Source organism: Aphis gossypii, chromosome 2 (genome assembly GCF_020184175.1).
Source record: "Aphis gossypii isolate Hap1 chromosome 2, ASM2018417v2, whole genome shotgun sequence".
Classification (NCBI taxonomy): domain Eukaryota; kingdom Metazoa; phylum Arthropoda; class Insecta; order Hemiptera; family Aphididae; genus Aphis; species Aphis gossypii.
In genome coordinates, this window is record NC_065531.1 from 49,916,905 (window position 1) to 49,929,562 (window position 12,658).

Here is a 12,658-nt window from a genome sequence, read left to right on the forward strand (position 1 = left end):
AAACGTTGTAATTTACAACGTCAAATAGATTTAGAACAAAAAATAAATCTTCTTTATTCTGAATAGCATTTGGTATACAAAAACAAGACGAAAAATGAAAATTTTTTTTCGTAAATATCACAATAAAATTGGTTTAAAGCGATAATATAGTATAGGCGGTATACATATTAGATGAATGATTTTGAACAAATATTATTATAAGATTTATTTATAAGACAAGCTTATAAGATTAAACGGACAGTTTCCTTATAATAATAATAATCAATTATATTTCGAAAATATGAAATAAAAATAAAAGCCTAAAAGTAAAATCTACAAAATAAAAACAAACAATTAAGTAAATTTTTAAAGTATCTTTACCGATAAATATTATGGTAATGTGTGGTTTATGACGTATGCATATGATACTTATATTATTATGTAATGTAGGTAAATATGATTGTAATAAATTAAACTGTATTTACAATATCGTCTAAAACTTAAATAGCATTTTAAAAATCATAAAATGTTTAAAAAAAAATTGTAAATATACATATATTATTAAAATAATATATATACAAGGGTATATTATATTAGTCAAATTCGGATAGTTTGTCTCTGCAGTGTGTTATATTACATATTGATATCACCCACACATCCACACACACACACACACATACATACACACACATACACACACAAACACACAAGACACATATATTTCTTAAATATTAAATTATACATAAAAAAAAATCGAAACCATTCTTCCCCTTCCCCCTTTACGGAAACAATATAAATAATAATAATGAGTAATTTATATTTATTTTTAATGCGTGGACGATGCCTTCTTCATCACGACCTTCACTGCAGAAACGCAGTCGTTTCTAACGGCGTGCGCACATACAGAGAAGGTGGTGCGGTATCCCCGGTATAGTAATAGTATAGTAATATAGTTGTGATCGTGGCCGTATGACGGTGGATCGTCAGTTAAGTGGGCAGTGTAGCGTCCCCATTGTTTGCTTTTTTGCTGTTCATATTGTCGCCACTTTCGACGCTAACATTTGCATCATCCTTGAATCGATCCTCCAGATATCCCGGTTCCTAGAAGATAAGATGTACAATATTAGTGAATTTAAAGCAATATAGTGTCACTGATCGATTTGATATTCTTATTTCTGTTTATCACTGCATATATTCACAAATTTCATACGTTAAAAAATCGAGAAAATTTGTAAATATATGTGCTGACAAAACGTAGCTAGCATAATATAGTATATTAAAATAATGATAGTAACAAATTAATTTATATAACAGTGCAACAAAATTAAAAAAAAAAAAAATTAACATGACATAATATTATCTTATATAGTTATATGTATGTATGAGCGTAATATTTACATTAAGCCAAATATTATTAAATAATACAATGAAATTAAAAAATGTTATGTAAATAAAAATCTGAACATGCCACAGCGTTAAACTAGGATTCGGATTTATATGCTTAGAATCTTAAAATATAATGCTAATATATTCCAAAAACCCAACAACTTTGTACAACCTATTGTATTCCTATAAAAATGAGAAAAATATGCAAAAATAATCAATGAAAATAAAAATATCATGCTCTTATGTGCAAATTCAAAAATTAATAAAATGATACATAAGAAAAACGACACAATAACTAGATAGTATTATCATTGAGTGTGTAAAATATTATTGGAAGCGTAATTAATGACTCTCTAAAAGCACTAAAAATTATTTTCAGACAAAATCACTCTACTGTACAGTATACCCAAGTGTAGAGTTTATACTCGAGTGTTTAAACCGTCAATGAGTGGGTCAATTACCGTATAGGTATATATTAAATTTAATAAATTATTGATTATGTATAATTCATATGATGGAAAAAGATTCTGAGCGGAGATGATCAATTTTTTTTTGTAACCATAGATAAAAAACAACTATTTTAATAATATTGTAAAAATTTTAAACAAATATTCATATATTACTTAAAACTAGAATAAAATACCAGTAAAATTCGTTTAAAATCAAAAACGATATGGAAATCGTAACTGAAATCAGAAAAAAAATCAATTCCAGTAAATGAAAACGATTTTATTATCTTAAAAAATCTCAATAGTAGTAATTGAAATCAGAAAAAAATGTGTTGGTTTCAAGCCTTGTTTAGACATTTCTACTTTTTAAGCATAAACTTTATCCAAATTTTTATCAGAAACCTCCCTCGAAGCCAATGATAGGAGCATGTTTTTTTAGTAAAATATATTATTAATCATTGTAAGATGATACATTCATCCCTCTGCTCAGAATCTAAAAAATTTAGTTAATATCTTAATATAATTGGAAATTAAAATAAACTCATACATTTTTTTAGCAATTTACATAATTTTCTAAGATTTACTTTTAATTTAATCAATTAAATATACTCTGAAAAATATCATATATGCGAAAAAAACTTTTTCTTTTGAATTTTGTTTAATGTTATATGTATCATTTTCATTTGTCACTCCCGTCAAATACTGTATACACTCAATGAAGATGTAGAGGAACATAAAAATCCGAACACTAGTTAAAACTATATTATTACGTATAACACACACCGTATTAGTAGATTTGGTGTCCGTACTATCGGAGACAGTAGGCATATCCTTTAAAAACAAAATATAACAATAATATTATGTTTTCATATAACTATGAATCAGGTATAGGTGTAAATACATAGTCAAAATAAATTCAAAGTTTGGCGATTAATATGTTATATAAATACCAACATAAATATTTATTTTACAAAATGTCAAAAAATGTTTTCAATATATCTGTGTAAAATATATTGTTAAATTATCACACCAAAATTGAGTTGAAAAGAATAAGGCCAATAGTTGGCAATTGCGCCTATTGTTTACTTCGTACGTACAGGCAAACATAATAATAATATACCTCAAACTAATAAACTATACCATGGATTAAATAACAAGCTTTTTCACTCCTCTTTCAATTTATCTTATAGTATAACAAAGAAGTAAGTCTCATTTTGTACGACGCCAACGTCCTAATTTATATGTTATATATTATATACCTATTAACGAAAGAATCAAGTGTCATTTTTTTCGAGCGCAAAAAAAAAATTCAGTACGATTAAACTTATTTATGCGTGGGAAACATACGATCAATTGAGACAAATATAGTATAATGATAAAAACAATAACAAGGATAATAATATTTATTATTAACGATGATTCGAGTAAGTCTATTATAACATATGTATCGTTGCAATCTGTAACTAAAAATGGCTTCCCTTCTCCATACCGCGCCAAAAAGATTTTCGAAAGACTGCACGTGCACATCTAACGCTATTTACACCTTCTCTAGAACAAAAGTTGGCAAGCTTTTGACTACATCATTTATTACCCCGTCCTGTTTGGTTATAGTTATATACGATACAATACACAATACAATTGATAGTAAATAGTCATCCGGAATGTTGACACCACTAAATACGATCTTTCAAATATTAAATGTACAAAAAATTATCCATGTATATAAAAAAAAACCTCGACAGTTCATTTTACGGCTTACCCGAGTAACAACCTATACAATTTTTCACATTATTTAAGATTAGATATCGGAACGTTTCGAAATGTAACCTTCACGTTAAAGTTTTTCGATTTATTAAGTGTTAAAATCGTGTACATCGATCGATATAAATATTGTCACAGTCTATATTGTATAATGTAAATTGAAAATATTGTTTGTAGTTAATTTTTTTTTCTTTTGCATAACAACGGAAATTCCGATTGGCATAATCAATAATATATTATAGAATAAAAGGAAAAATTATTCTCGAGTAACAGAACAATCAAGTTGGTAAACATTGCTTACGCAATGTGAGTATTCTTTTATTTCCCCAGCAAACATATCGTGAATATTTTCATGGCTTTTATGTCGAGTATCTGCGCACTCATATTCTGACACGGTCGAGAAATTTTTATGTGTATTTTACCTGGTTATACCTACCCCCTACGAACATATTAAGTTTCAATGTTTTTAAGATTTTAAATTTATATTTACTCGTACATCAAATTTTTAATAGAACCTAACGAGAAACCAACCGTTGACTCCTAAAATCACACACAATAAAATACAGAACAACACCGCACAATTTTTAAAATTATTGTATTCAAAAACCACACTATTGATTTCGTCCTCAAAAAGGTCAATAAACAAAAATCATATACTTTATAATATATAAGTTTATGTATACTTTATACTTTATAATTTATTTAAACAAACAAAAATTATATACCATTATTAAAATTTAAAAAAAATGTACTCTAAATCCACTCTAAATTTTCTGTTATTAAAATTGTCAAGTAATAAACACTTTTCCCGTTTATTACTATAGATAATTTTAAAATCCATTAAACCTAATTAAAAATATATGAATAAAAATATTAAAAATCACTTAAGTTTTAACTACTATATTATATAGGTTAACACACGACCAACTAATAACGAATGGTGACTAGTTTTAAAACGTATTAGCATGATTATTACGGTATATCTTATCCGTTAGTTAGCACTAAAAAAAGTGTGCGGTTTTAACCACTTAAATTTGGGGTATTTTGTTAGACAATGACCAATAAAGTGTGCGATTTTTGTCTATCGACATTTTTAGGGTCGATAACAAAAGTATACGGTTTTCGAATGCAACCAAACCAATGATATTTGGTATTAGCCCACCACCATTATTCAATTGTTAAAATGCATTCCGTCATTGAATTAACGGTATACCTATATAATTAATTATATACAATATAGGTATACGATATAAATTCTTATTAAATGACATATTAAATATTATATTTTAATAATGAGTTCACTTTTTGAAATTTTTCTCGGAATACCATATTTTTTTAAATAAAAATATTTAGATGTACCAATATAGAGTTAACGATAGTATAATAATATTATCATATCATATTTTTTTATATTAGTACATCATACATATTTTTGGACATATTCATTTGTTAAGTATATTAAATATTTTAAAAACAGTGAAAAATATATACAATATTATTTATCAATTTAATTGATGATTGATTAATCATTGATAAACAGCATTACTTATAATATAAATATGAACCCAACACTATTAGTCATCGTTTGTTTTATGTACATTATTATAAAATATCATGTTTTATGTTTTAAAAACTAAATGTATTTGTTAATAATATATTACCGAGCCTTGTTTTCATGTTAAGCAAAAATGTGTAAAATCAAATATATTTATAGACTTACTTTGAAAATTATTACTGACATTCATTTTTTAGCGAATTCTAGAAAAAATTATTTAAAAATATAAACATATTTTAATCAATGTTTTACAAATTGAACTTTGAGAAACGAATACAATATTTGTTTACAAGCAAAACCAGTAGTTTTTCTAAGAAAATAATTACCTAAATTGATAATAGATTTTAGCTATCTTATCTAAACGTTTTTATAAAAATCATTTCTTACAGTTCTTATTCTAAGACTTATTAAAAATTTAAGCTATATTTTAAGCACATAATATCCATGAGATGATTAAATACGAAAAATATTTGATCCTTATACTGATATAAATAAATTATCATTTTACATAATATAATTTATTGAACATGCGAGTAAAAATAAACTTTTATACAAAATAAATACCTACATAAAAACGATGAATTTCACTTTAGTCTTAACATAGGCTTTGATTCATAAATAAATAAAATAAAGACAATCAAAACAATCAAGACTCTTCCAACATGTATATAAGTCATAGAGACTAGTGCTTCAAGTCATCTAATGAACAAAGACTCAGGTGTGAATGGAGTCATCTGGGTACATGGGTCCAATTGGGCCCACCTTATAACTGTTATTTAATTGTCATAGTATGATAACTAAATCTAAAAAATGTGTTCCAAAAATTAAGAATATGTAATTTTCAAAAACATATAAATTAATTTTTATCATTTTAAATTCATATAACATAATATAAAATTGTATTAAACAAAACATTTATGTACAAATAATTTGGTACGTAACTAATGAATTTTAAAAAAGTACCTATACCAATATGCACTTTGAATAATTCTCAATGACGTCATTTAAGGAGTTAATCCCTGCTTAGTTTTTAAAAATATATTGTGCAGACATTAGATATTTAGACAGTATTTTCTCAAAAGAAAAAAAAAGATTTTTAATCTAATATACTTATTACTTACTATTATACGTACCTAAGTACAACATTATTCTGTAACTTTTTTGTAAAATTGATTATTTTTGTAGTTATTAAAATTTTACACAATGGTTTGTAGACAGACATCATAGACATATTTGATATTACAGACCTGTTTTATAAAATAAATAGGGAAAAAGCTGAAGAATTACTCAATTACCAGCTAAATTGTAAAAAGAAAAAACGAGAAGAACAAACATTTATCATTTGTAAATATAATGACCCAATTAGTGAATTTAGGATTGATAACATAAAATATTGATAATCTTTACTAAACTCTTAGCCTATATGACTTTTGAAAGCCAAATTTACATTTAAACCTGTTAATTTAGGTAAAAAACCTATGATAAGTAAAACTTTAAAATTATCAAATCAGAAATTGAAAATCGACGTGTGATTTTAAGCTAAATTCATTCGAAATTTATAAAATAATATCAACATATAGAACAAAATATTATGTTTTCCTACAATGTCCAATAAATTTTAATAATACGTACAACTTGTAGTTCAAAGATTCGATGTTTTACATAATCCATTTTTTCAAATAGGTCATCCAAACAGATTATAGTTGTGAGCCTGTATTACATAATTATAACTAAACCAATACAATAATTAAAAATAATATAACTTATATAGTTATACTTAATTCACGTAATAGATCTAATTCATTTTTGAAATCGAAAATTTTTTGGAGTATACTTATTATGTTTACGTAGAAATATATATTGTATACGACATAAAAATGTGTGAAATAATATTTATATAAGGTTGATTCAAATATAACTATACTAACTGTACACCAGAAACCATAATAAATCACTTCTTTAAGTTACTAGAAACAAATTCATTAGTATTAGGCTAGTATAATGTCGATTAAAATATTAAGAAAACTTTCAAAATACAATAACATTTTAAAGGTACATTTCAACATTTGGTGAAAAACTTTTCGCACACACACGTTATATTAGTAATTATTAGTTTCGTGAAAACACAAAAACACAATGAAATTAAAACAGTTTAACAAAGACGTTTTTACATTTTGAAGAATAGAAAATGTCCCGTAATACCGGCGCACTTCTGTTTATTATGAGTATCATAGGTTATATAATGTAATTTAATTTACACATGAAAATGTAAACATTAATTTTTAAACAAACATCATTTAGTACTTGGATTAAAAAAAAATAATAACATTTCTTATCTTTATGTATGTTAAACTCTTATTGTATGCTACTTTTTGATTGTGTACAAGAACTAACCTGAGGCTTGGGACGATGCGTGTTGACAGCCTCGATAGGAAAGTTGATTTGCTCCATTTTACAACCATACGCCACGGGCGTGAGTTTTATCAACGAATGCAAAGGCACTTCTAAGTACGGTAACTCTTCTATAAAATAAAAAAAATATTTATACTATTAATTGGTTTTTAAGTTATATAGTAAATGGCAAAGAAATAAATAGCAAAAATAATAGCTATAAATATAGATCGTCCTACAAACACAGACAGACCTGAGTTTTTGTCCAAAAAGTATGCCAGCAAACATCGGAACACAGCCTGATGGCTGACCACTAGAACATTTCCCTGTCTCTCCAGTTCCATAATCACCGGTTCCAACCGGGCAACTAGGTCTTCATACGATTCACCTCTCGGGTAACGGTACGCAAACTTGTCCTTATCTCGGGCTGCGAACTGATCGGGATATTCACGTTTGATCATCGCGTACGTTTTACCATCACACACACCCTAAAAAATTAAAATATGATAAACAAATAAGCAACCAGATATTTATACCTAATGTAATTATGACCATTACGAACAAATCATTTGTAACTGAGGAAAATATACATATACTTATATCATATGTATTATCTAAATAATAATATAGTATCGTGTTTCTTACGGCATCGATTTCGTTCAGCGACTTCCACCGTTCTTGCGGAGCCTGAACGCCGCTCGCGGTCTGAATGGTCCTATAGTGCCATGACGTCCATACCCGAAGGTTTTTGATATTCTGTTCGTTTATGTAGTTGGCTAATGCGATGGCATACTTGACACCGTTAGGCGACAATTGGGAATCTCCACCTATTTTGCCTTCCTTGTTCCATTCGCTCTCGCCGTGCTGCAAAATGTAAGTAGTTAAATTTATAGTAGGTATTAAATGTGTATTACTATGTCTTCGAACAGTAGGTAAAAAACAGCAAAACCACTCACGTTAGTTTCACAAAGACATATAGTTTTTAAATTTAATAGCTCAGATTTTTAAATTACACTAAAAATAATTATGTTTGCCAGGGGTAAATATGCATAGTATATTTAAAAGGGCGCACTTACTCTAGTAAGATAAATGGTTCTCGGAATGATATGAATATTCATCAGGTAGTAGACAATGCGTGCCTGTATATGACCCTCGTGCTTGCGCACCAACACTTTTTCACCAGTGTTAAATATCTTCATGAAGCTCAATTCAGCCTCGGCCACTTCGTCCAGTGGTTCGTACCGTTCCTGGTAGTGCTCTATCCGCTGCAAAAAGTCCCTGAGTGCCGCGTCAGCACCCATACTCTGATAGTCCGGGCTGTTGACTTTCACTTCCTGTACAAAAAAACAGTATAAAATACATCAATATGATGGAAATATACAATTTCAAATTCGTCAATAATACACATTTATTATGCCACTAGTCTTCATCTGTAGTTCATCACCCAATTTTTATAAAAATGGGTTGTGAGTCAAAAGAAGACCACTATTACGTTATATATAAATATAAAACTAACCTATATACATGGATATAAAATCAATATTTTACATAATATACACACATTAAATTTAGGCAGGTACTATTTTATATTATAATATACTCTTATTGAATTTACCATTATGTTCTGTTCGACTATTTTTGGATCATCACATACTGATTCAACGAAAAACAACTTGAATCCTCGTTTTTTTACAACGATATCTAATATCAATTGCCGGCGCTCGATAGTCGAGTTGGTTGCGTCAAACACCTAAAAACCGAAGTTATATACTGTTATCGTATAATTAAATTGCAAGCCCCATATATTTTTTTATAGAGCAGTACTTTTATAACTGATTTTCTTTAAAAGTATTAACTTTATGAAAATAAACTTATTTACATTATTTGAAATCATTGTAATAAATATTTTTAAAAATCAGTAATTTTTATAATAATTATTTATTAAGTTTACATTTTACTTTCATACTCAATTAAACAAAATATTTTCTGAGAAATCTTAAAAATTGAATTTATAACGATTAATAAATTAATTTGTTAAAGGTATTTGAAGGTTAATAATTTCTATAAGATTAAAAAACTGTAATACAATAAATTCACTTGAAAAATTAGATACTTATAAATTATAATATTAAAAAACAATAAATTATAAATTATGAGATTATACTAGATACGGACTAGATAATATGATTAAGTACTTATATGACCAATAACCGTAGTTTGTTAATCTGTTATTTATACTCAAATCATGATATGCATATTAATTGTTAAATATACAGAAGGGTGGACTATCATCTGAACCGAAACCAAAAATCTATTTTTAAACATACAACGTGAGCAACTTTTTGCAATTGCACGTTATAATATACAATATTTACTTATATTTGTGTCTATTTTATTATAAAGATAATAGTAATAATAATTTTTGGACAGTGGCTCATCGGGAATTTTTCCGGATGTCCCGTTGACCTAGTCCACTCTTGGATGTATTTATTCATTCATTAGTCAAAAACTTAAAGACTACTATAAAAAATTCAATTTTTTTCAAAAACCTTATTATACAATGACTTCAAATTAAAAAAATTATAATATTTGCAAAAATACTTTTTGATATAAGTATGCCTATAAAAATACACCCCATTTTAATAGACAATAGTATTTATGATATACTTACAGCGACTTCACCGCCGTTATCCAGCCAAGTGCAGACGTCGTCGAGTGCGTCCATGGCACATTGGGTTCGAATAGCCATCGCTTCAACGTTGTCGGGACGGAAGAACTCGTGGCACTTATAGGCCGTGGTGGCATGACGCCGGTATTCTCCGAGATTGAAAACTGAAATATTGAACATGTTCACATAATGCAACAGTTATTAAGCTATACTCAATATATAAATATAAATATTTTCATTTTCTCTATACCCACCTTTGGTGTTGATACCGATCCAGTTAAGGTACCGGGAAAGTTTTTTCGAAATGTAAGTTTTCCCTCGCGCCGGCAGTCCAACCATGGCAATAACGTGCGGTGTGTTAACATAGTTAAGACGTTCACCTAGAAAATTTAAGTACAAAATGACTATCATGTGTTTTAATGCATATTAAAAAAAAAAATTAAAATAGGAAAGTTATGAATTTATAATGATAATAATAAATTAGATTTAGAATAATAATTTAATTTAGAACAAGACTGAGAAAAAATTGCTGTTAACATTTATCGATGACAAGTTTGCTAAAAACATAAAAACATTTTTGAATTAAAAACTTTAACTATAATATAAACCTATAATAAATATTATGGATAGGGAAAGATTGTATACAACACACGTTTGTCGATATGATTTTGAAAACTGGTATGAAGAAAAAAGAAAACCTAATAGAGTAACTTAACAATAATACTATATAAATCACAGAATTCATTCGTATTCAATTAAATTATCGTTCATCAAAAAAATCTTAAAAAACTATGAATGTATAAAAAAAAAAGTTTAGGTACTGAGCATTATTGAATACCCGGTTTCTTTTTTAAACCTTTGATTTCTCTGTTTTGGGAAAAACATACTATCAATAATGTGTCTTGATTTTGAGATTTATTTTTTATATAAAAATGTAATTGAAAGTAATAGTAAATGGAAAATTTTGTGTTTGTAAATATTCAACATGGAAATGTTTAAATGTATATTTGGATACATGTCACTTCGTAAGTTTTCACCTTGCGAAATAATACGTTTCTAGGGAAATTATCGTTGCTTAGTTTCCTCTTAGTACACCAAAAAACGTTGAATTTGTTATACGTATTTTTTGACCCCTTGATATCAGACATGTTAATGTCAAAATAATTTTTATTTTCGTATATCAGTAGATATAATTTGAATTTATGTAATATGACATATGTGATCACTATATATTACATAAATACATATTATAATTATATATATACATAGGTAATGTACAATTAGACGATAAGCAATTTAGTTTAATGCATAATTAAAAAAAAATAATTTTATGTCCATCGATCGAATTCAAATCGGAATAAGACATCGAAATTATTCGAAGAACATATTATGTATATGTTGTTTAGTTACTTACTTTAGTTATCGTTAACATACTCATTATAGTTATAACTTATTTAATTTAAAATGTTACTATTATCATAAACTTTTATATCAATGAGAAAATTAGTTATTAATAATTAAACCTGTGCTAATTTACAAAATTGTACGTTATTATTTATAAATTTATCTGAGAATAATTATTTATAAAATTCTTACAAAAATAGGTTAGGTAAGTTAAACAAATAATGTTTATCATCAACACGAACATTCAAATCATTTTTTCAATCTATATTTTATAATTTAAAACTTAATAAAAGTCCTTCAATCCATCATACAATTTTAAATGTTTAATACTAAGAAACAAAAAAAAAAATTGTTTATATTTTAACTGGTTTAAATAACAATGATTGCATGAAAGCCTATTATCATTTGAGATTACTAATTTGAAATAAGACATTACTACACACTATAACTAACCAATATAAAATTCAACTTTCAGTGTACTTCATAATTAGGTATCTAAAAGATATTAATTTATTATATCATACAAAATAATAATCGCGCGTAATCATTTTATACAATATACTATATTAGTGGAAATAAATAATGAAAAAAAAAAAAATTATGTAATATAACACCATAAATCATGTTTAGGTAAATAAAATTAAACTATAACAGCTTAAAAGCTTCTTACGTGTATACTGATTAATATTAACGATGCATGAAAAACAATAATGTTAAATACACATGGATTAGTATTATTTTTTTTATTAAGAAAATATGTAAATAATAACGTTTTGTAATAATTTTAATTTTAATTTAATTTCTAAAAAACTTTTAATTAAAATAAACTCATGAAACTTTAGATTATAAAGTATTTTTTTACAAAATAGGAAAGTACCTTCTCGTATATATTATATAGTAGACAGTATAGCCAATATTTTAAAATCTAATTATGTTATTACTATTAAACGCACTTATGAAAGTGCAATGGAAATGTTTGAAATTATAAAAAACGAAAAACCCTATACTGATCATATAATTAAAAACAAACTATTATATATTTATGCTCTATACCTATTATCAAAT

At 26.5% G+C, this 12,658-nt stretch overlaps 1 protein-coding gene across 5 annotated transcripts in view; it reads right to left on the reverse strand.

The window, feature by feature from the left end:
- Window positions 1-327: 327 nt before the first annotated feature.
- LOC114125167 (6-phosphofructo-2-kinase/fructose-2,6-bisphosphatase) overlaps window positions 328-12,658 on the reverse strand; it is a 41,787-nt gene continuing 29,456 nt past the window's right edge. For 3 of the 5 annotated variants that reach the window (XM_050199803.1, XM_050199804.1, XM_050199806.1), the window contains exons 2-10: window positions 10,444-10,569; window positions 10,193-10,353; window positions 9,137-9,271; window positions 8,598-8,855; window positions 8,167-8,385; window positions 7,775-8,009; window positions 7,525-7,652; window positions 2,598-2,645; window positions 328-1,080 (exon numbers count right to left, since the gene is read on the reverse strand). In XM_050199803.1, coding sequence (XP_050055760.1) covers window positions 967-1,080; window positions 2,598-2,645; window positions 7,525-7,652; window positions 7,775-8,009; window positions 8,167-8,385; window positions 8,598-8,855; window positions 9,137-9,271; window positions 10,193-10,353; window positions 10,444-10,569 — 1,424 coding nt within the window. In that variant the 3' untranslated portion in view covers window positions 328-966. Of the gene's footprint in view, window positions 1,081-2,597; window positions 2,646-5,295; window positions 5,334-7,524; window positions 7,653-7,774; window positions 8,010-8,166; window positions 8,386-8,597; window positions 8,856-9,136; window positions 9,272-10,192; window positions 10,354-10,443; window positions 10,570-12,658 lie in introns of all 5 variants that reach the window. The other 2 variants (XM_050199807.1, XM_027988693.2) reach the window with 2 other exon arrangements.